The sequence below is a fragment of the Drosophila melanogaster genome, chromosome 2L (assembly GCF_000001215.4).
Source record: "Drosophila melanogaster chromosome 2L".
In the NCBI taxonomy this organism is placed as follows: domain Eukaryota; kingdom Metazoa; phylum Arthropoda; class Insecta; order Diptera; family Drosophilidae; genus Drosophila; species Drosophila melanogaster.
The window spans coordinates 10,060,292-10,084,841 of NT_033779.5; the positions used below are offsets into that span (position 1 = coordinate 10,060,292).

A 24,550-nucleotide genomic window follows, 5' to 3' on the forward strand; every position below is an offset into this window, starting at 1 on the left:
CAATACATGTTTTTTTTTTTGTCTTGTACATTTAAATCGCATTTGGGCCGTAAGCGGATAGCCGGAAGATTAAGAGCTATCTACCGCAGCCACGCCCACTCGAGCAGCGGTGGACAGCGACCCCAAAAAAGTTCCAGATTAGATATAATGATTAAACAACCGACGAGTGAGTAGTGAGTAGTAGTCTACTACTGGCACAGAACGCGCACCACGCACAACTCAATCAAGATGAATCGCAGCGTTCGTGGTTATTGCAGTGATCCAGAGGGTAAGCTTAATCAGTGGAGCGACGACGTCACATCAACAACCATGTCCACGTACGATCTTGTTCCCATCGGATGCAGTGCGTCGAATTCGGCGAATCGTGTGTGTGTGTGGCAAAACAAATTATAAAAATAGATTAAAAATTCAGCATGGGCAAAGTAGTTGCCGAAAATTCGAACTGAATTGTGGAAGCATTGGCCGCCATCCGGAGCTTTTGCCTCCGCGTTGCCCAAATTGTCGTCACCGATGGATCGGATCTATGTATTCAATTGGTTCTTTCTCGAGCTATTTTATTATTTCCGAGCGCAAGCGTTTAGTCGACTTTCTGCCGAAGCTGCGTGCGGGCGTGAATCTCTAAGGGCAACTAATTTATATAATTGCAAAACGATCTGAACTGACATTACGCATTTGAAACTTAAAAATTTCTAACGATTTTTAAAAAAGGTAATAGAGAATAGTGCAAGTGATGTGAAACCAATCGGTAGTTTCGTAAATTGCCTTGTGTGTAAATCAATTCGCATTTTCACTGAATGTGTGTCGAAATTTTCACAACTATTGTTGTTGATGATGCCACTTCGAAAACAATTTTCTGATCTCATATGCCTCACTGAGAATCCAGTTGGGGATACACCATATGCCACTTGGTGCATTTAAACGTTTACAAAATACAAGAAAAAAAGTGTGAAAAAAATCGAAAGCACTTTTGACAAACTCATGATGCAGTTAATTTCGTTGAATAAAACAAAAAATTGGCACACCAAAAATAAACAATAAACATCTAGCACTAGAACAGCGCTACTTTATAGCGACTACTACATAGCGTACACAGCAAGAAATTTGTACTCATTATAAAATGTTTAATTTTAATCATTGGGAAAACATTTAATTTTGCTGTGAATTGATAGAATAGTATATTACCTATACTAAATCTATTCAAAATGCATTTTAAAGTTGTTCATGTGATAAAATTGTGAAAACTGAAAGAGTATGAGTGACATGATTTTCTGATAGATTTTTCTTGCAGTGTGGGCAGCGTGGCTCTCGCGATTTTGAAGCGGAAAACGGTCTTTTTTTCCGTTTCGGTCCGTTTTTATTTTCCGATTGGGGTGGGTGGGCGCGTATTTTGTTTGTTGATGTGGCAATTAAGCGCGCAAGTGTGCGCGTCGCGTAGAAATCGGCGTGCAGAGCTGCAGCTTCGAATCGACAAACTATATAGTACATATATAGCGAGTGGGCATTGAAGTGGGCGTGGGCGTGGGCGTGGTAGGCGGTGGGATTGGGTTTGTTTGCCATAGAACGGCGGCGGCTGCCGAAATTCGCGTGAAATTAAAAGTTGCCGCAAATATATAGCCACAGCACTGTCACAAAGTTTTCCGCCTCGGCGTTTCCGCTTTGTTTACTTGCCGAAAATAGTGTCAAGTTTGGCCTAGTGTGTTCAGTTGACTTTATTTGTTCAAGGCGCTTCTTTTGTATTCGCCAAATGAAATGGTAGACAATTTACATTTTCATTACAGTGTGCACTTCAAGAGCCAAGGTGAATTTAAATGGGATTCAATGTAGTATCTACTTGCGGCTGGGCCGCATTATATTTTCATTTTATTTAAAGCATCTCATGGCCCTAATAAATTTGGCCAAGTTTACTTACAAATGTATATCTACATATGTATGTATATACATGGCACATGTGTTTTGCATTATGCCGTAGGGCGCATTTATGCTAAACAATTACTTTTGATAGAATCAACCATGTGGAAGCGATAAATTCACGCCTTTATAATATTAATAAGACTTCATCTGCATACGAAAACACTGCCCAAGGCTTCTCAAGAGATTCAGATTTCATTAGATTCCTGGAAAAAGTGGGCAAGATAATACCCCTTCCAAAGTTGAAAGCTAAGTAATTTATCATGCAATATATCTGTGTATGTTTTTTGTAGCTTTACGAAGATTACGATTTCATTTTGCATACAAAGATTTCAAAACTTGAATTTTCTTGGATTTTTTTGAAGCAACACAATGAGTGAAGCTGCCAATCCAACGCCCTATGATTGCCACATAGGTGCTGGTATTTACCACAGCATAGCAACGAGTTTTGCAGAACAAAATGTAGTTGTATCACCACTACTACTGGAAGCCACTCTGTCCCTGCTCTTCCTGGGATCGGATGGAGCCACCGCCGAGGAGCTGCAGAAACAACTGCGACTGAAGCAACGTTTTGCCAGCAATGCCAAAATGGCCAATTTCTATGCCGCGGAACTGGGCAATATCACAACAGATGCAGATACCTTCCTGCAGCTGCAGAATCGTTTGATGCTGTCATCTGAATCTGGAGTGGCCGATGATTTCCAGAAGATTGCACAAACCTATTTCCATGCCACTGCCGAGTGTGTTGATCTGGAGCAAACGGAGAAACTGCGTCGCCACATCAGCGAACAGATCCTGGCCAGCGTTGGAGGCGGCAGCTGGAAGGATATTCACGTGGCAGGTGGTTCGTCAGCCAATACCCTGCTCCTGCTGCTGGCCGCCAATCTGCAGAGCAAGTGGTTCCTGCCCTTCAGTGCCTACAGAACCGGACTCTATGAGTTTCACAGCGGCAGCCAGGTGAAATCGGTGCCCATGCTCTTCGACGACGACATGTTCGTGAAGTTCGCTGAGCTGAGGGATCTGGATGCGCGTGCCATTGAGCTGCCCTACGAGCACGCCGAGGAGCTGTCCATGCTGCTCATTCTGCCCAATCAGCGTGGTGGCCTGCAGGAACTGGAGAAGCAGCTGCATGACCTGGATTTGGGTGCACTGCAGCAGCGAATGCAGATGGAGGGCGTGCAGGTGTTGCTGCCCAAATTCAGTATCGATTTCGAGTGCAGTCTGCGGCAGCCGTTGAAACAGGTTCGTAAAATCAATAAATGTATCCTCTTTCCCAATTTCGAATATGTTATCTTATATAGCTCGGCTTTGAGGAGATATTTGCTGCATCGGCGAACTTCAAACATCTGCATGCATCGGCGAATCTGCCCATTGCCGATGTTCTTCAAAAGCTGCGCATAAATCTGAATGAGTCTGGATCCGGATCCGGACCCGAGTTACCAAAGAATGCCACAGGTATTTAATTTCTTTGTAGTTCCTGGTGATAAATATACCTTATCCATAAACATTCCAGAATATAAGCCCATTGTGATCAGCAATTCCTCCCGCCAGAAATTCTTCCGAGCTGACCATCCATTCTTCTTCGCCATTCGCAGTGAGAATGTGACCTATCTGATGGGTCACGTGGTGGAATTTTAAAAATTCTTAAAATTTAGATACACGGAAGGGTAGTGCAATATGTTAACTTCTATAAAACTAAGTAAAATAAAACTAATATTTACTAAACAAGTAATATCGATGTATGAATGCTTCGGAATATATGATCGATTTTTTGTATTTGTTGCAAAATGAAAATGGTTTAAAATTTCTATGAAAATTATTATAAAAATCTAACCACAATCTTACCTTGCATTTCCGGCTTGTCAGTAATTTTTAGTCATTTAATATCATATTTTTTTTCCAAATTCAAACACACACTTTTAATAGATTTTCTAACAAGAGTCTCGAGTTTATTTAAAGATATATCTGTATAATTTGTTTTGTTCCAGAAATAGTCCTGTTATGTTTATTAGTTTTACAATTATTGTATTTTGTATTTAATCTCTGCTTCTTAATAGGGCTTAATTTTGGCTTTAATTCTAGGAAACTTTAAATGGAATCAAAAACATGTTCTCGCTCATTAATTTGTTTTTTTTTTTTTCAATTTCGTTCTCATTGTATTCTCCACAATAGGCTTTTTGTAAATCTAGCTAAAAAGTTATCCTAAGTTTAAATTCATTCAATTCGTTTTACATATGCCATATGATGTAAACTTTAAATTGTGTTCTAAATATGAGTCTAGGTTGATTGATGCCTAAATCACTTTGAAGGACAGTAACTTTGAACATTTCATGAATTGATAGAACTGAAAATTGGATGGTCTTATTTGATAAAAAATTGGTAAAACCAGGAGCTGCTAAACTGATTGTTATCCATATTTGGTATCTATATCCGATGCATACTTAGATAGAATATTCACAGAGATTTGTTTTTTACTGTAGTTTAGTTTCGAAATTTGATTTACACATATGTACATCTGTTGATAGAAAAACGAAGCCTCTTAAATGCATCTTAGTGTGGGCATTTGGCCTACAAATGCCATCCAACTCACGGATATTGCTATTGTTTCTGCTGTCCATCATCACTGGTGGGCGGTGGGGCAACGCCGCCTGCTTCGCCGGCATCCGCAGCGCCCCTGTTCAGCAAGTAGTCCAGATCGAGCGTGATCCGATCCAGCGTTGCATCATTGCCCCCACTGCAGCCGCTTTGCGTGGGTGTGGGCGTGGCTGGCGTCGTAGTCGCCGTGCTGGTGACAGTCGATGTGGAGACCACCGCCGCCACCATGGTGGGCAGCAGGGGGTCGAATGTCGTGCGGGACGTCGGCTCCAGGATGGTCACTCGCTTCTGCGTCTTCGGCGTCTGGGTGGGCAGCGACATGGTCGGAATCGTTGGAATTGCCGGCATTGTCTGCATCGCCGTTCCACTCAGGTTTCCGCTTATGGTCGGAGGCGGGGCCATGCTCAGGATTAGGGAGCTGGGCACAAAGTCCACGTAGGGATTATGCTGCAGCGGAACATAATGAGAAGTGCTTGTGGCAGTGGGCATTATGGCACTGGTGTGGATGCCAATTATACTGTCTGTGGGTTGAAGAGCAGAGGGGAGAGCAGAGTTGGTAATCAGACAGTGGATCGTGAATAATGCATGCCCATTTGGCTTTATCCAGCAAGTATGTATATGTATATATATATATATTACTTTTGCACTGAAGATAAAATAGGTTAAATACTATTAAAATTGAAATGTGTAATTTTGGGAAAATGATTCCAATATTTGTATTTACTTAAGTTATTCCTTAAATAGTTAAAGTGCTCTCAGTTTTGTAATATTCACTTCTAATTCGAAGAATTCATTCTATTATTGTCTCTGTGTACTTACCAGCTGCCACGCCCTGCAGTATATCCAGCGTCTCAACGCCCACAAACTCGCCGCAGGCTCCTTGGCGAAAGTGCGTCGGTTGCTGATGCAATGTGCGTCTTCCCAGGCTGCCCGTGAGTCCGCCCATTCCCATGCCCATGCCCATACCCATGCCCATGGTGTACGCATCGTAGGCAGTTCCGCCGCCCAAAATGGCACAGCATCGGGTGTCCGGCGAGGGCGCCACCGAGAGGGTCTGTCGGTCGCCCAGGAAGGACTCGGTATTTCCATCTGCTGCGACCTGACAGCGCGGCGCCGTCGAGATGATTGTCAACGGCAGTGGGACACCAGATCCCTGTGCTCCGGACATGTCCAGGCCCACCTTCGATTGCAGGGGCGGGGCACCACCGACCACGCCGGCTGACGAGGCCAAGGATCCGACTGCTGCGGCGGACACGCCTGCATTGGACATTGACAAGGACACGGCGCAGTCGTTCTCCTTCTCCTTGTCGTGGTTAGTGTAGACTGCCGAGGGAGAGAGGAGTGGGGTTAGTTTGGCCAAAGCTGGTTAAGATTCAGGTGGCAAGAACCTACAGCTCAGCGGACTATTCACATTCGCCGTCGTCGTGGTGGTGCAGTAGTTCTCATCCAGACTGCTCCGGCTCGTATTGAATTTGGCCTGCTTGAGGGAGCTGTTCTGGCTGCTCCCGTTGCTGGAGAGGAAGGGTGGTCCACGCAGCTGACTCTCCGCCTTGATGACGAAGCAGATGAGGATGGCCGAGCCCTGGAAAGGCGATTGAATCATGGCCGTGATTGTGGGCATGGCATAAACTTCCAGCCCATCTGGACTGACCCTAATAAAATTGGTTTTTGTCAACGGGATGGGATGGGATGGTATGTCGACTGAATGGAGTCATTAAGTCACGGATGACCCTTCGATTACGGCCACCTTGGTGGCCCCGTTTGCCGTGAAATCAAACCAAGCGATTGGGGGATTAAATGTATGACCAAAAGGCGGTCATAAATCGAGGCCAAAGCATATGGTCCATATATGGCTATTATATCCTTTTTTCATGAGCGCAATTGATGGGAGGCATGCTCCAAATTCTAGGCCAGGATTTTCGAACAAAATTAATTGCGAATTTTGGTGTAAGAGCCTTAAGCTCAATCGACTGAATTGCTCTAATTATATAGATTCGCTTGGGATGCTCAAAAGAGGATATTCAAATTCATATTAGAGGGATTGAAACACAGAGAAAAGCGATTATAGTCATATGTTAATATACTAAAAAGAAGAAAGGATGTGTCTCATCTTGAACTTTGAACTTTGCAACTTTACCATTTGTACTAACCAATAAAAGTTTCTCTAGTTAGTTACTCTTGTAGTAAATTCCTTAATTTGGATTTAACGATCTAACTGGGATATATATTTTTCTGCGTGTGCCTTGTACGACTTGGCCACTGTTTAAATAATTAAATAGCAAGACAGACGCACCATTGAAAACGCCCACAATCAAAGTGATTTTGGTGCACATTAATAGTCCTGGACCAGCACGACCATTGAGCACTGAGAGGGTTGTAGACATTGTGGTTTTCGATTCAAGGAGGCAGCGGCAACGGCGGCTCGACCTAATTTGTTTGTGTTTGTGTTTGAATTTGAATGTGCCATGTGCGCATTACGCATACGCCGAGTGGTACATCGGTGCACACAAGCGCGCTCTCACTTGCCGGCTTGCCACATCAAAGTGTGTGCGTGTAATTATGTGATTAGTTTTGCCCGTATACTGGCAGGAGGATACACTTCGCTGTGCAGATAATTGTTTATTTAATTGGATTGAGCTGATTGCTGGGCGTTCTAGGCGCTGAGCATAAAACCGGATGGCTAAATGCCATTCCGTTGGCTAGAAAAATGAAATGGGGCCTGCGTCCTCAGACTTTGACTGATATAAAATTGAAACACAAGAAGATGACGCCACTCAAGTGGCAGGTGGGTAAGTCGAGCGCACTTATTTCATTTGCACAGCAAATCACCGAGAAGTGGAATAAAAAGCAAACAATAACAGATGCTGCCGATGGAAGTGGATGTGGCAATGGAAGTGGATGTGAAAGTGGATGAGGATGTGGTGGTAGTGGCGATGGAAACCCAAGTCAAGTGTCAAAGCCAAGGGCAGAATAAACACGAAAAAGGCTTCTTATTCAGCTCTTTGATCAGGCAGTTAATGCAGTCGATGGAGTTCTGGCGCGCCACGCCCACTCTCGCTTTCCAGCCCATATTCCGGGCTGACTTTGCATGCATAATTTGCACGGCATGGCAGGTGTAAAAATATGCAGGCTTTACACTTTGATAAAATATGCAACTTAAATAAGTCGTCAGGAAATAAAAACGAAATGCGATTTACATAAGCCTGCGCGGCAAGTGAGTGCAAGTGGTCCTAATAGTTGGACCGGCAAATGGGATTGCTACCGCATCAAACATTCGACCTTAATCCCGTCCAGTGATATATATATAGGTATCTGCGTATGTATGTACATATGTATATATATTGATTGGTTGTTGCGCCTAATTGAATTTCAATTGCCGGTCGAACTGACGTGGCTGTAAGTGGATATAAACGGTTACCCGCACTCACCAGCAATATGCACGATATGCCGAACGGATATGCCAACAAAGTATCCGGTGATGAATTAACATAAGCGATAAACAGACCATCGTTGCAGATTTTGGCCAAGAGCAATCCGCCCGCCCGGTAGAGTAATCCAAATCTGTGGGAATACATTAAATTAGACGGAAGAAGAGAAGAGATTTCACTTTTCAGTTTAACATTGTTGGCAGCAATTGTTTCTTTTTCGCTCTTTTATTTGATCGGATTAGATGTGGCGAGAGACGGGACGAAATGGTTGGATAGCAGAAGATACCGATTTCATGTACTGGGCGGTCGGTCATTAAAATCTAAGTATTTCCCTCGAGTCTTATCTGTCAAACTCGTTTCCATTTTCCATTTACCATCTACCATTTCGTCCATTCGAGCCTTTCTCGACTTACCGCCTGCTCAAAGCCAGATTGAATTTATCCAACGGATGCGTATGCACATTGCGATTCTTGTGCCACAACCACAAAAGTTTCTTCATTAAAATGGCAAACAGGGCAAAGAAGAGCAGGATGAAGAGCAAATCGATGCAGACGAACAGGATGAAGCTGAGAGACGGCGATGGCGTCGCGGAGGAGTCACCCGGACCGGAAGTTAAAGGCGCAGCTAGCGCGGCAACGGAAGTGGAGGTAGAGCTGGTGGTACTGGTACTGGTACTGAAGCTGGTGATGCCACTCCAAGAGGCACTGAATCCACTGTTACTTGCACTTCCAATGCTTGTGATTGATGACGTTGACGTGGCAACATCATCATCGACCGCCCGACCAGTGGATGATGATGACGATGATGCAGATGATGTCTCTGTTGGCGGGCTGCTCGTTCCATTTCCCATCACTGCCTCCGATTCGAGCAGTAAATTATCGCCGTTGAGCAGCGAGTGGGCTGAATAGAAGGCGCCAGAATCGGAATCCCCGGCCTCGTCTTTGCCCGCGCCGGCTTCCGGGGACGCAGATCCCGTCCAGAGAACCTCAAGCCACCAGTGGCGCGGCCACTGGCCAATGATGCTGCAGATTAGCGGGGCGGCGACGGCGAAGAGGAGCGGCAGAAGCCAACTGATGCCGATGGCGCCACGCATTCCCGCCGTCGAACTGGGCGGCGGGCGCCGCTGGCCGGGATTGCTCGAGCTGGTGGTAGTGGTAATGGTGGTGGAGGCCGTGGTGGCCCCCAAAGGCGACTGAGCCCGGATCTGCGTGATGTTGCTCAAACTATCCAGTTCGCGGTCCCGTTCCCGATCCCTGTCCCGTTCCCGTTCCCGCTCCCGCTCCTGTTCCCGCCTGAGGCGACGCTTAGTTGGCGTTGCGGGCTTGCTGCCAATTTGCAGATACTTCTTCGGCATCAGCTCCGTGTGGATGGCCAAGGCAATCGCAATCAGCGTGGAGATGCCCAGCAACAACAGCGAGGCCAGCGAGCTGCTAATGATGCCGTGCCAGCTCTGCAAGAGGAACGGAAATTATGAACGGCCGTTAATAAGGAAATGGAGTGCTTTGACGGCTGAGCTGCAACATCGTTATTTTTAATTAAATATAAAAAGTTGTCATCGTGTCGCATCAGCAGCAGCAGCAGAAGCAACACCCATCCAAAGAAGCCATTTGGTGGGATTTTTTGCAACACCCTAATGGTGACAATTTGGCATAAATTTTTTACTACACTTTTTCGGACGTCGGACATTGGTTATTACAAAGTTGTAAACAATTTGGGGGAACATCACTTTTTTGGTGACCGGCTTTCACAACCAATTAGGAACCTGTGTCAACAGTATATAGCATAATAAAAGTGCATCTAAAACTGACTTATAGCTATATCTTACGGCAAATAGCTTTCTAAGCTTCTAAGTACATAATTAAAATAAGAAAATTAAATGTATATAATAGTAAGGAATTGAGGAATTCTCCTTAAATAATACAGTAGTTATCTTTATATCTTGTAGCACAACTTTAAATCTACAATTAAATACTTAATAAGCTTAGTCAAGTTAACGAACTCAACCAACGGGCTTTAAGTTACGACTGCAGCGATGGGAATTTATCATCTTTTAGTAGCCTTGAAGCCAAATGCGATGAAAACATTTTGTCAACTTTTTAATTTTCAATTTACAATACGAAAGGAAATATGAATATTTCCGCTCCGACAGTTTGCCAGGGAAAATTATGAGTTAAGTGCGCTTAAAAGCTTTCGCCTTTCACATGTCCTGCTTGAGGGCGGGCGTACGGGTCGTATGCGTAATTTATTTTTTCTTATTTATTTATTGTTATTTTTGTTGCTTCCCCCCCTCCCCCTCTTTGTCCCGTTTAACTCACTGTCGCACTGAAACTGTATTTTATTTATGCTCGCAAATATATGCAATAAGTAAAATGAATATTTTAATTGTATTTATTGTGGCATTGCGTGGGCGTGGTCGCGTTGGTCGTGGCCTGATGGTGGCTGCGGTTGACGTCCGACGCCGTTGGCAGCCGCGTCTTCGTTGCTCCAGTTCCTCCTCCTGCTCCGGCTGCTCCTCCTGCTCCGGCTGCTGTGATCCTGCCGCCGTGACACGTGTTTCAAACCATAAAATTTGCATGTGTGCGCACATGTTCGGCTGTGGTACTTTTTAATAAAGTTGCCCTGGCCGCGTGTGCGCGCAATTAATGTGCAATAATAATAATAACAATAATGACATGTGTGTGTGTGTTATCAAGACAAAGTTTTCCCCCGCCGCTTTCTGCCAGCCTGAAAATGCCGCGAATGCATTGCATTGTGCAACGCATCCCACTGACGTAAGTTGCTCATTAACTTGGCCAAGAGTCCGCATTGTGCTGCTGCGCGATTGCATTGCCAAAGGCCAACAGTCTATGCCGCCTGGTTTATTTTATTGTCCGGACTAACGTATGTACGTTGCTGGCCCCCCCAATTCGCATTCATCCACAAGGAGCTTCTAGCACAAACGTTCATTATTCAAAAATTTCCTCCATTGCAATCCTTTTGAGACACAGCCCGTATTGCGTGCGGCAAAAATGTCGATGCAGATAGCGATACATGCTTGCTCCTCCGAATGTGGTCCGAATGCTCGGATTCACAGGCATCCACATCTTTGTGCCTAGCCTTCGACATAGCCATCGTTTGTCTTTGCAGCCAGCATTGCGAGGATGCGAATTTTCCCAGGAGCCGCACACGGAGAAAATGTCCTTGTAATTGGTCGCCGTACAAAGATTCTAATGCATCCTGGGGCGAACAACTTGGGCCATAATAATATTCTTGATCATTATAATTAATAACTATTTTGGGTGGGAGCACATTTGATACTAACTAACATAGTTTTGTAATGTTGTGCAATTCAAACTAGTCAAGAGAAACAGTAAATTTTAGTTTGTTATATAAGTTGTTAGAAGATGCCACCTAGTATTTTTTGCAGTGTGCCTGCTGGCATTGCTTCCCTTGCCCAAGCCTTTGCATATTGCGTCCTCGCATCCTGTGCCATGCTGAATCCTTATCTGCAAGTGTCCGCGCCTTTGTCATCGTCCTCGTTGTCGTCCACAATGTTTTATTTGTTTTTCATTCGTTTATTGAGCCGTTGCCTCCACCAGCGGACCAGTTTATTACTAATTCAAAAATGTTATTTCTTGTTAGAGCTTTGCAGTTGCTTCGTTTTTTTTTTTCTGTTTTTTTGTTTGCTCCACGACCCCCGGGGATTAGGCATCGCCAGTTTATTCGCTTATGCTTTTCCCGTTTTACGTTTATAATTTAGACGGGCTTGCGGGCGCTTTGGGGACTTCCACGGATCCGGAACCTTGGCCAATGGGTTGGAGATGGGGTTCGGGATGGGTCTTGGATGTTGGTGGCCTCCATGTATTCCTTCAACGCACTCGGGTTAGCGTCTTTCGCATTAACATTTTCCCACTTCAAACGTCTGAGAGTGTGCGTTTATAAATATTAATTTCGATTCCAGGAGGAGCACCTTCTTCTCCAGCCACCTGACCTCGTGCTCCTCGCCTTTGCAGTTGGAGTCGGAGTCGCAGTGGCCGTCGTGCATTGTTGACTTTTAATTTCCTTCCCAAGAAGGCGGTGGGATGGCAGGAGGATGCCAACAGGTTTGGGAATTGTTTTCCATGAATTTTCCGTTTGGCTGCCACGAAAACTAAATGTAAATTATTTGCTTTGTTGTCCACCGAACTGGCGGCTGTTTGGCTTGAGGTATATAATATGGAATGGTAACGACTTGCAGACGACACGCTAATTTGTTTTGATGATGATTACGGATTTTTGCCCTGGCCGTGATTATTATTTGAAAAGTCAGCGCGCGAATAGAGAAAGAAGCTGGAAAATCGGTGATTGCCACACCGCATATAATTACAACTTAAGGGTTTTCATTCGCTAGTTTAAGCCGCTGGGATTTCGCATCCTTTAAATGGGTAGGTATGGCATCGGTGGGTGGGTGGCATGGATTGTGGACTGTGGGTGTGGAAAACTCGTTTGTGCTTCGATTGCCCGGCGCCGTTTTTCCCATTTTCCTTATATCATGCAACACTCTTTGTTATTACTTTTCCGAGCAACTGGGGCTGTATGTTTGGTTTTGGTTTTCGGGTTGCTTTGCTTTCAGCTTGGCTTTCCTTCATTTTACTTGTTTATTTATTTTGGCGTAATTAAATTTCACGCTTTGGTTCCCTTTTCTCTTGTTCCCTTTCTCGCTTTCCCCTTATTTCTTCCAGTGTAGCCTTCTCTCAAAGGCTTTGTTTTATAGGGCCGCAAAACACTGATGTATTCAAATGCACCACAGCTCGCTTTTTCGTGGCCATTTAAATATATAATTGTTAGTCTGCATTTAACATTTTCTTTTTTTTACTTCTTTTTACTTTTCCTTAGGCATTGGTATAAATAAAAGACGTGGCTCTTACATAGATGGAATTTCACTTCTTCTTTCATGCTGTTTAATTTTTAATTATATATTTGGTATTACTTACCACCGGCAGCATTTTCATGAATCCCAGCAAATAGATGAGCATCACACTGGACGTGGACACACAGAACTGCATCTTGAGGAACGTGACCGCGCACTTGCGATTGCACCAGATGGGCACCAGGATGAGCAGGGCGGATCCGCACTGGAGGAGGCAGCAGGCGCAGCTGGCTATCACGAAGATGGGGCGACGGGGCGCGTTGTGGGGCGTGGCCTGGAAATGCAATTGTCGAAAGGCGGAAAACAATTAGCAATTCAAACGAGCAGCGAAACGAAACGAAACGATGGCCAAAGTCGGCCAAATGCTGGCGCCAAAAAAGCGACCGAATACTAATCCAAACAGGATTGCAGCTACAATGGTCTGAAAAGCTTCAAGTCGAAAATGTAGTTGCTCCTAGATATATTGCTTTAAATTCCCAACATCATCACAGTACCTGTATTAATATTATTTAAATATACAAAATAGCTTAAAAACTACGCAGCTGAAAAATGCCACCGAAATATGAATGGAAAATCCCCCAGTTTAAGGACCAAGTATTGTCCACAAATGAAACCCCTCGGTTATTCAAACCCCGATTTAAAGTATTTCCGCCATGACTGACTGAATACAGCCAGCACAATACAGAATACTGAATTCAGAAGCGGGGGACCAGAAAACCCGAGTGCATTTGCAGCAAGTTCATGGCAGCAAAGGCCAAGTTGTTGATTGCGAGCCAGGGAAGCGGAAATGCGGAAATGCGGAAATGCTGGGTCTCTGCTGACTGGGGAACAGCACAAAGGGTGAGCCGGCTGCCCAGGTGGAGGCCACTAAATGGCAGGTACTAAAAGTGCCATAAATCAAAGCTGGGGCTCTTCCACTTTGGTACACGTGAATCGCATGAATTGGACAGCTGGATGCCATGGCAATCCATGGATGGCAATCCATGGCATGCCGAATGGCCTTGGCGACCTTGGTGACCCTGGCTTACATTTGGCTGACGCTTGGTGAGCATCACCACGTAGGTTCCAGACAGCGGGCAGATGCACCTGGTGATGTTCGCCATCAGGTGCTTGGTGATGCACAGATCCGATCGCCACGTCGAGTCGAAGGAGGCCTTGTAGTCGTGACTGTGCGTAAAGTGAGAGCGATTAAATAAATAGTGCGTTATTAACTGAAAATCAAAAAGAAAACTCACCCACAAACCGCCACCCAATCGCCTTTCTTCGGCACACTCTCGTGCTGGAAGATTATCTCCACGTGACCCGCCTCGAAGGGCAGGTCGAGTGGCTCCCGAAAGTTGTCGTTGGAGCGATTCGACTGAAACAGCCAGGTTTGGATGATCCTGGAGGCTAGCACGTAGTCCGAGTCACGGGGATCGCTGTCAAAGCAAAGATAATATATATTTATTAAAAATACATTGCTTTCTATTATTTTACTTATATTTGCAATTCGAAACTTCGATATGTTTATTAAAACCGAAATGAAATGCATACAATCTCAGCTAATCAAATCCAGCATTTTTCCCATCTCTTATGGGCAATAATCAAGATAAGATGGCAACTGCGTTGGCATTTCCATGTAACTCGAAACACACTTTTGGCCATTTTAGTTTTTTTTTTTTTACTTTTCCTCATTGTGCTGGCAGCTGCATATTTGCATTTTGTTTACAGTTGGGGAATTACACTGGTAGCTGTGGTATTGTTGCCAGTGTTTTCCAGCTGCTTGTAATACGCTTAAGCCAAGGAGCCATCCTGCCATCCTGCCATCATCCTGCCATCTTGTTGGCACAACCGAAAGGACTAAGGAGGCTCGGAGTGACAGCAGTTGGCATTACACATATTTGAGGAGCAGGCAAACATGGCTTACGAATTATACATCGGTGGCCATAAGCCGGGCTTTAGCCAAGACAACTCTCTTGGTTGGAATGCACTAAATCGGAGAATTAAACATGTGCAGTGGCGCATTTATCTAGTGAGATCGTTTAAACTCAGCAACTTTCTTAAACTTTCGCCCGACTTTTACAACTAATTAGCGGCAATTGAACGAAGATTCTCGCCAGGATTGACTCACCTGCCACGTGTGTAGTACGTTTTGGGTAGGAAACTTTTTAGATTCTTGTACGAGATGACCGAAGCGAATATCGTTGAGTTGGCCATTATGTGCAGCAGACGGCTGGATAGGCCAATGTCCATGTACAGCTGGTCGGAAAACAAATCCTCCCTGAAAACAAAAGGGGAAAAATGTGGAAAAATGATGGTAAGTAAATTGCATGGGCCGCCGTAAATCAGGAAAATTGTAGCCGCCTGCACTTAAGGCTATTAATTAGCTAAATTAGACACTTGAAAGCCGTGGAGCGAAGCATGAGATGGAAATACCTGTCCTGAAACGACAAGGTCGCCTTGCCTCTTCGTCCTGCACTGACTTCGTCCTGGAAGTCCTGCTCCACTTTTATGAGCCATTCTTCATGCCGGCAGCTCGCCAGTTTTATGCATTTTTTATTTATGTTTGCTCATAAAATAAATTTTCCATTAGGAGCGCCACTGGCAGTGGGTGGGTTGGCATTGGGTTGGAAATCGCTTTTCCTTCGTCGCATATATTAATCAAGGGGCCGTAAAATGAAGTTAACTGTTTACTCGGGTTGCAAATTTGCATCCACCGCTCGTAATTAGAAATTATAGCCCCAGTGCTGGGTGCGTTTGAAAATCAGACGTGTGTCTGATTTCATTTAAAAGCTCATTTATCTGTTTTTGTTTGAACTTGCAACTCACCCGTAAATGCGTAAATTAAACGGCAGCGTTTTCACCGACGTCATGTAAATGCGCAGCGAGTTGAGTCTGTCCAGTGAAAGGGTGTCCTCATCGACTGTCAAAATGCTGGAGGCTCCACCAGGACCACCTCCTGCTCCTCCGGCTCTGGTTGCCTGCAGACTGCCCGCTGGAGCGGCGGACATCTCACCTGCCGTGACTCCTGACCCGCTGCCATCATCACCACGGGTCGAACTGTCACCTGGCAACGGCTGACTGCTCCCGCTGGTCGAGGTTGCCAATTGGGAGGCCGCGATGGTCTCCCGATTCAACGCCGCCGACTGCGTTAGCTGCTGCAGCTTTTTAATTTGCTGAAAGGATAAATAAAAGGACACCATCACATCGCAAGGCGGTTAAATGATGACATTCATCGATTCATTGGCCAATTGTTTGGCCATTTAAATGCCAGCCAGCTGGCATTTAGTTTACGAAGAAGAAAAAATGTTTAAGTCTCTTATTTGAATCTAGCTTATTTAATTATTTTAATGGGTCCCACTTAAATTGTACTCAAATAAACTCCATAAATACAGCCATTATAAAATTATTTTATTGCACATATTTGATTTAATTTTTACAATTTAAGGCTTTTAGTTTAAAATTCTTTGGTTAAGACAAATGCCATTTGATTTGCCAATCGTTTAGCCTTATTTAAAGCAATATAAAAGTCATTGGCTTAGCACGGAAATTTAATGTAAATTCCTTCGGCAATTCCAATGGGAAAATCAAAATATATTTTTGAGCTAAAAATAATAATAACTTTTGCCTCAGTCCAGCATAAATATTTCAATATAAATAAGATTTTTCTGCACCTCAAAAGTTGTCACATGTTTATTTTCTCCTCCCAAATGATGAGGACCATTTTTGCAAGTGCTGTTGAAATTCAATATGAAGGATAGGTAATGCAGATAATATACCCATGGCCTCCCATATGCCATGTTTACATTTACTCCACACACTGCCACAGAATTCGAGTCGAACAACAGGGAGGAATCGGATGGAATTGAAGTCCAGCGATGAACTTTGGGCGAAATCAATGCCACAGAGGGATGCGATGGATGGCAGTGGGGATGAGAGAGGGAGAGAGAGAGGGGGAAGGCAGGACGAAACCAGGACGAAGCCAGGACGAAGTCGTCCTGCCGCCGGCCATGTGGCATATTTTCAGGTTGCCAGAGCATCGAGAGCAGAAAGCGCAGTCAATGAACCCGGCCATAAAAATCATAAATTGCTACGTTCTCGAGTGCAGTTACAAAAGCCATAAACCGAGGCCAATAAGCAGGCGGACCCAAACTATAATGTTCGATTTTCACAATTGGTAATCCGAAAGCCATGTTGGCCATTACATCGATGCCTCGCTCTATGCGATAGGATTTTTGGCCATTTCTAATTCATAGCCGGTTGGTGCACGGATTTTTGGCTAGCAGAAATGGGCAAGAAGTTTGGCATTTTCCATGCACAAATCAAAAATATCATCATACGATTTTTACATAAGATACACAAGCATTCTGTGTGTTTCGGGCCAACTAATCGAAAGCAAAAACAATTCGAATTGGAAAAGTTTGTATAATGGTACTTTTTTTCTGTTTTTTTTTTTTTTGGAGCACAAAACGAAAAACTTCAGCATCATCAGAACATTAAGCTTTGCCGCCATAAGTACCAGTGCCACGCCCCCAACCACGCCCCATCCACGATGCAAAGCCTATTCAAATGTGTGGCATTCGTATGATTTCTTTAAAAGCAGCTGAAAAGAAACTCTCGAAATTGTGGCAGGGAGCAAAGAGATGAAAAGCGAAAAGAAAAGAGGAAAGCACAAAGTTTTCCATGTGCAAATTTCACTTGACTTTCGACCTAGCCACGTTTAGCAGTTTACCGGCAAATCACTTGGCCAGCCCAGCGCCCCCAAGCCGTACCACCGGAAAAAGGGGCGTGGCCGTGTGTGAGATAAACTTTTGGGGCAAAAAAGTTGTGCCGTTGGACTTAGGATCACGTTTGCAGCGAATACTTTTTGGCTAAGTGATTCGTCGTGATTTGATTTGAATGGCAAGCGCTTTTGGCCCACTTTTTAGCGTCCTGCGATCGAAAACTTGCAGCCTGGTCATACAGAATGAAAAAAATGAGAAGAACAAAATTGGGTCAGTTCAGAGTTAACTTTGCTGGTCAATATAGCCAACTTATGCTTAGACAAATTCCAACTGCGTGTGTAGAAGTGTTTTAATCAACTTTTCAGATGCGTCCCCTTTCGCTTTGCACTTATCCCAAAAAAATGAGCATGAGCACTTTTCCATTCGCCAAAAACTTTTTCAATTGCCATTTCCACAGAGGAAAACCACAAATGGCTCGCGATCTGTCCACTGGGCGTGAATGGATGGATATTGGTTTTTGGCAAATGAAATAATGCAATGCCATCGTATGAATTTCCATGCGAAATTATTATTATCTATCAACATATTGATTGAGGCTTAGTTAGGCTGGCCGCATATTAAAATCGATATATGCCAGTCGACATTTTTGTTCGATGCATTTAAGTGGCATTATGCCATCGATGCATTGCAATGCGTTGAACTTTAACTTTAAAACTCACTGTGCAGTTCGCTTTGAGCCGTAAATGTGGATGGCCTTGGACATTGGGGGCGTATTGGCTGATTACTTTGGCGGATTTCCTCGGATCGCCTCGATTCACTAATTAAACTTGATTGCGCGCAAAAAAATTCGATAAACTTGCCGGCCGGTGGTGCGGATTCGGACTCAGTCCATTAAACTTTTTGCTCAGTCAATAAAAACGATGCAAAACTATTTGTGCAACTTCGGGAAAGTTCTTCGAATGGGCGAATGCCAACGCTTTTTAATCGACCCAATTATGCTGCCAAGTTTTTCAGACTGCGTCAGCTAATAAAAATTTAACATAAATTGTTCTTTCGTGTTTCGGCCAGCGACTTTCGGGCTCACATGGTGCATTCCATTGAAATGCCATAGCTCAGGCGAACTCTTGCGAAACTAAATTAATTTATGCGCATTAAAAAGTTCGTTCATCCAACTCTGAGGTAACTATGAGCATAGCGGATATACCTTGTTAGCGGCAGGAGCAAGTTCTGCGATCTTAAAGGTTGAATATTTAGGATTTAAGCCAATGGAGCTGCTGGCTAATAGATTATGCTGGCGGTGTCCAAAGAGGCAGTCTTCCAATTATCCTCACGTCGTGACAGGTCGTCCCGGTTCGAGGAAGTGCCATATTCAAACAGTTGCAATCAACACTCTCATAAATTTGCATACCAAAAAAGCCAGCCTCATCCTGCCCGTGTCCTTTTCCTTCGCTTTTATGCCGCACGCCAAGTACGCAAAATTTGCCCACGGAATAATGCATGAGCAGTGGAGTGACTTCGCCCCCCTCCCACAAAAAACAAGTCCCCTTTCGAAATCCTCAGTTGAGCCGGAAACAATGGAAACCACAATCTCGAGTGGAGATGTACACAAGCATACTACCACGGAGAAATAAAAAGGATACCCATTTTTCAGCGCCATTTGGAGGCTCGAGATTGGCCAAAAGTGTCTGCCTTTTTGCCAGGTGATAAGGAAGTGGTTATCCTTATTGTCCTGCGGAGGGTCGCGGGTAAATTGTTTGATTGCGCCTCATTAGCGGCACCTTTTGAGGTCCTTCTCTATTAGCTGTTCTGCGAAATAGAGCGTAGATACACAAAGAACATTTGAAAGCGGAACAAAAAGAGATCAGATGTTCTCGTATTTCAGAAATCTATAGTACACGGTAGAAAATTCTTGCAATATTCAGAAATTACTAAAAAGAACGGCTCTTTTTTTTATGTGCTAAAAAAGATTTAAATTACGCAGACGTGATATTAAAACGCCGAAATATTTTCATAGCCATCCAATTATCACTGCAGTAAAATCGGCACGTCTAGGACGAAGCTATCCGATCAGGATATCACATAATTCAGCTCACACAGGACATGGGGTAAAGCCACAGACAAACCAGAAAAATGCACAAGCTCATGCATTTCGAAAAAGGTATTCATTACCAGGCCGGCTGGCTCATCAATTCTCCGGCTGCTTTGGAAATCCGTACACGGTTTGGGGAACGGGTAGACAAATGTCCGTATGCAAATTGCTGGAGCCCAGTGACAGGCCAACTACAAGCTAAATAAAAGCTGGAATGTGCCCACCTTTTGGCCCAGTTCGATGTATTCGATGTATTCGGTGTGCTCGATGTTTCGGGCGTAATAAATAAACGGCCAGGATGGGTAGGAAACCCGTGCTGGCAAATATTGAATATGGCTGCAGGATATAAATTATGGCGCTCTGCCTTTTCAGTACACGGTAGTATGGAGTATGGAGTACACTGGGCATAATTTATGCGGGATTGCACGGAGAGCATCCCAGCATCCCGGCATCCTAGCAAACTGGCACTTACCTGTTGACTGTTCAAGGATTGGGCATTCTGCATGACTTTATCCAGGATGCGCAATATAATCTCCGCGGCCATCTCGCGCTCCAGTTGTGTGCCTTTCAATTGCAGGTAGGTGTCGAGCTGTGAAGTGGCCAAGGAAACAGAGTTGAGACAACATAATACAAGTGGCAAGGATTCCGAACCCCTCGCCTCTTAAGGGCCACCATGGATGGAGGAAGCTCCTCCTCAAAGCAATTCGTTAGTCGGAAAATTTGTGTGCGCATTAAAATGAAAAATTGTTGCTAGGAGACCCCAAAAAAAAAGAAATAAAGAAAAATAAAAGAAAAGAGGCAAAGGAGACGGCTGGAACTTTTCTTTGACTGCAGTTGGGCAACCGAAAATTGTGTGAAAAATGGCAAGCCGCCCGGCTCAGCAGATTTTTGCATTCATTTGTGTGTAAAAATAGTTTCTGCCCCATCTTCTCAAGTGGTCGGCAGCCAGGGATCCAAGGAGCCAGGTGGAGCTTAAATGTATTAAGGGTTTTGCGGACGGAGCAGACGGACCGTATAAATGCCCCCGCAAAAACGGAGTTCCCAATCGGAAACTGAGTGTCTGCGGCAACAGGAAATTTTCGGGCAATGGGAATTGCAATTCCGATTTTGATTAGGCCAATTTAACCAAATATGTCACAATTCGGGAATGCCATTCCCTATTGCCATTACCCTGATGGCCTTTACACTTTAATCTGGGATGAGTACGATATCAGTTTTAGCCTGATTGGCAATCATCAGTTGGGTACATACATTTGATTGATGTACAAGTTTAAGTCTTTAAGCGGAATTAATAATGGAAACTTTAATATCCTTGATATCCTTTCTATACCAACTGGATCCTTACCTCATGCAGCATATCGATGAGGAAGCTGGCCTCGCCCGGCAGGAAACTATGCCTTCTCTGCAGTGTGAATTCGAAGCAGGCCTTCAGAATGTTGGAGGAGTTCGTCTGTTGGAATCCCGCACTCAGTGCAAGGAAACGGTTGTAGATGAGCAGCAGTTCATCCCTGACGCAGCCGGAGAAATCCGGTAGTAGCCAGGTGGAATTGCCCGTATCCCTCTGTTCGCATATGCGTTTGAGATGTCCCTCGAATCCCCGCGGGCAATCGGTGATTATAGGCGAGCCGGGTGCACTGGTTGGCCAATGGACGCCATAAGTGGACTCCGCCGGGCAGACGTGGACGGCATTCCGTTCGATGACATTGATGTAAACGCTGCGGGATACGGGACGCACACTGTTGGAGACCAGGCAGGCGTACTCCGCTGACTTCTGAATATTGTTGATCTTCAGGATGCTGCCGTCGGGATAGAGGTCCTCCCACATGGCGGTGGCCGCGTCCGACTGGAAAAGCACGCCATTTCGGGTCCAGCTGTAGCCCAGTTGGGCATACCGTTTGATGTCATCGTTACCGGGTGACAGACATCTCACCCGCAGGGAGTCACCTCGCTGCAGGGTCACACTCGCCGGATCCACCCGCAGACGGGGCGGGGACTTGATGTGGATGTGCAGGGAGCGGCACTGCTCTACGCCCCAGTCGGTTACCTGGTGGAGGAGGAGGCGGTGGAGGAGGAGAACATAAGGTGGTGGTTAGTCGAGCTCATTTAACAAAGTCCCGTCAAAGGGAAAGGCCACAAGGAGCGCCTGTCAGCGGCATACCATAATGCCATCGGTTTTGGTTACTCATATCAACAGAAAGACACAGTCGTGGTCAGGAAAACAATGACAAGCCATAGCCACGACTGTAAGTGGAAATAATATCTACAGTAGCTTTAGTTACTTATTTAGTTACTCTCTACTGCTTATAATTGAATTGATTTATATATTACTAGTGAAATACATATGTATACTTTAAACTATTATTACAGCCGCTATTGTAATTGGATTGAAAGCCATGTGCTCGATGGCCGAGAACCAACTGGCCACACATCAGCAGCCTTGCCGAAGAGCATGATGGCACACATCCTGCTGGATGAACAGAGGGGGCATGGCCATGTCCTTTTCACGCATGTCGGCATGGACAAGGGAAGCAGTTGTGGCCAGCTACTGTTTCTCGAACTGGGACGGCTGTCAGCCGTCGCCGGGACTTCCAAGGATTTGTTTAATAGACTTATTTGCTAGTCAGCAGGACCTCATTGTATGCTGATTGGATATGACGAGTCCTGATTTGCTTGAGTTTGCCATTCGGCTTTGTGGAAATGTGATATGTGCTGCTGGGCAGTCATAATCAAACGGCCAATGGACAACGGGTCTCGTATATTAGTTTATGAAATGTAATTTAAAGGCTTAACAGACCGAACGGAATGCAAATCATATTTGTTGTTGCAAAATAGGGCATTGAGATGGGGATTAGTATTTGCTCAGGGAACTCGAACGGTAAGTCAGACGATGTCCAGTCAGCTAGCACTCTGCCAGCTTCCAAGGACTCTTGAAGCTCCACACGAGCCAAAGTATTTACGAGCACTTGCTTGGCCAAGATGGCTACTTAAGGCCTTAGTAGGATTGTGTGGGTTCGAGGCAACATTCTGCATTTATTTATTTATTTCCACGCGGATGGCTAGCAAACGAATTGTAAACTTGCTTTGTTGCTTGATGCTGCCGTTGTTGCACATTCCTCCCTTGGGAAAGCATCGAGTGCTACACTCGGCAAAAAATGTTTTAATATATACTTGCATTCAAGAAATACCCCTATGGATAAATAGTTCTATATACTTGCTACTTTAAGTTCCAAATAAAATGAAATAAATTGATCTATTTTAACATAAGTTAAGTTATTCTTCCAGCAAGGATATTAGCATTATTACTTTGTGCCCCCTTACATAGTTATTTCAAGTGGGAGAACCTAGACGTCGCCACGCGTCAACGATGATGATGATGATGATGGGCAGATGCTCAGCCCACTTCCGTTTCAAATTTAAAAAAAAAAAAGAAAAAGAAAAATGTGAATAAAACGATACAGCTAACGAGGAGGCGGCATCATTGTCACCGAGGTGAAGGTATCGCGCACTGGTCTGGACCGGTTTTTCTGCATCCTCGTCTGATATCTGGGCCCTCGGGCTCTTGGATTCAGCCGATCCGGAAATATTTAATAGACAGCGAGACACTCTTGGCGTAAGCCAAAGGTTAGTTGGTTTTCTTTTTTTTTTTTTATGGCCACGACGGCTTTAAATTCTGTGCTTCTTTTTGTAGTCCTCACAATCGGGAAATGTCGTTGGGATTTGCAGTGGCATTTACGACTCTGCAGCGTCAACAAATCCTGGCCAGGCCACAAAATCCAAATGCCAATTAACTCATTAAGTTGCGACGCTGTCCGACTGCAAAACTTGGCCAACGAGGAGCGCCTTTATGGCTAAATGGTATTTCATTGGACCGGATAAGTCGCGACTCATTAACAGGCCAAGTCGTTAAAAACAACACATTGTGCCCCGTGAATGGCTAAACATTTGGCCACGACACTTTGGGCCGATCAATGAACAACACTCCAGCGGAATTAATAGTTCATAAAATGGGTTATATCGCAACCATCAGCATTTATTTGGCTAATGGATATTGACATTGAGGCCCATTGAGGTTTACAAATTTAACTGCGATAACTAGAAACAATCTTGACTTTATTGCTTTAATATTGTGGCAAAATCAAAGTGGACCTTTTCCAATTCAAACCGTACTTGAGTCATACTTCATAGGACGAACAAATCCTTCACTTCGGTACACTTATAATCCAGAGAACACTTAAGCTCCAGTCGTGTCCTGTGAAAACTGAAATGGCTTAGGGCGGTGGGGCTAATGCAGCTGGCTTAAAGACAGCGCACCGCTTGGGGCCATTGTGCACGTAATGGACCCGAGACGACCGATTTCCCCCAAGGCAGATGAATTAATTGCAACAAGGCGTATACTTAATATCAATACATAAATAATAAATGCGCAAAGGCACACGCCCCCATTAGAAGTGTTTGGGTTTTTCGTGTGTATTCTTGTATTCTTGTGTTTTTGCTGTGGACAACTTATGGACGTGGACATGCATCCAAGTCCCCAAGTTCTCATAATGGGCCGTGGTGGCGGCATTGGCAGGCGCTTTATTGACTTGGACCCCGAGGCGGTGTTATTGAAAAGGATTCATGCGCTCGAGTTTTCAGCAAACAGCTGCGAGACGTGGGCACAATCGACCTTCGGGGACCCAGTTCGGACACTCAGCTCCGTTCCGGCCCTCCTCGTGATTATCGTTCAGTTGTTGCTGCAACTGCCGAGCGTTTCGCCTCGTCCTGCCAGCCTGGCATCCTGGCATCCTGCCTTTGATCTGGCTGTTGCGTCATTACGGCGAAGCCAGGACAATAATAAGTGAGCGGCACGAGGCTCGCCAAAGGCACAAAGCGGCCAAAGCGTAGGCTCCCCCATAAAGAACTTAGCGGAATCCCCCTTTGGGCTGGAACTGGAACTGGA

At 44.8% G+C, this 24,550-nt stretch overlaps 2 protein-coding genes across 3 annotated transcripts in view; one reads left to right on the plus strand and one right to left on the minus strand.

The window, feature by feature from the left end:
- The first annotated feature begins 524 nt into the window (after positions 1 to 524).
- Spn31A (Serpin 31A) lies at positions 525 to 3,634 on the plus strand. The gene is made up of 4 exons (NM_135497.3): positions 525 to 708; positions 2,274 to 3,150; positions 3,210 to 3,363; positions 3,422 to 3,634. Exons 2-4 carry the CDS (start codon positions 2,281 to 2,283, stop codon positions 3,544 to 3,546), a joined length of 1,149 nt encoding a protein of 382 aa, NP_609341.1. The 5' UTR covers positions 525 to 708; positions 2,274 to 2,280; the 3' UTR covers positions 3,547 to 3,634.
- Positions 3,635 to 3,829: 195 nt separating this feature from the next.
- The window catches only part of CG44153 (uncharacterized protein), a 116,136-nt gene continuing 95,415 nt past the window's right edge, over positions 3,830 to 24,550 (minus strand). The window contains exons 10-21 of one of the 2 annotated variants that reach the window (NM_001273385.1): positions 20,957 to 21,655; positions 20,084 to 20,200; positions 15,628 to 15,974; positions 14,930 to 15,079; positions 14,055 to 14,237; positions 13,848 to 13,986; positions 12,884 to 13,093; positions 8,345 to 9,381; positions 7,932 to 8,064; positions 5,896 to 6,085; positions 5,323 to 5,826; positions 3,830 to 5,024 (exon numbers count right to left, since the gene is read on the minus strand). In NM_001273385.1, coding sequence (NP_001260314.1) covers positions 4,507 to 5,024; positions 5,323 to 5,826; positions 5,896 to 6,085; positions 7,932 to 8,064; positions 8,345 to 9,381; positions 12,884 to 13,093; positions 13,848 to 13,986; positions 14,055 to 14,237; positions 14,930 to 15,079; positions 15,628 to 15,974; positions 20,084 to 20,200; positions 20,957 to 21,655 — 4,227 coding nt within the window. In that variant the 3' untranslated portion in view covers positions 3,830 to 4,506. The remainder of the gene's footprint in view (positions 5,025 to 5,322; positions 5,827 to 5,895; positions 6,086 to 7,931; positions 8,065 to 8,344; positions 9,382 to 12,883; positions 13,094 to 13,847; positions 13,987 to 14,054; positions 14,238 to 14,929; positions 15,080 to 15,627; positions 15,975 to 20,083; positions 20,201 to 20,956; positions 21,656 to 24,550) is intronic. The other variant, NM_001103666.3, reaches the window with a different exon arrangement.

Excerpts from the sequence above, each read along its gene's own strand:
- Spn31A (NM_135497.3), top strand. The coding sequence starts at position 2,281 with ATGAGTGAAGCTGCCAATCCAACGCCCTATGATTGCCACATAGGTGCT. Across the intron at positions 3,151-3,209 it reads TGCGGCAGCCGTTGAAACAG|CTCGGCTTTGAGGAGATATT; the intron begins GTTCGTAAAATC and ends TATCTTATATAG. Across the intron at positions 3,364-3,421 it reads GTTACCAAAGAATGCCACAG|AATATAAGCCCATTGTGATC; the intron begins GTATTTAATTTC and ends TAAACATTCCAG.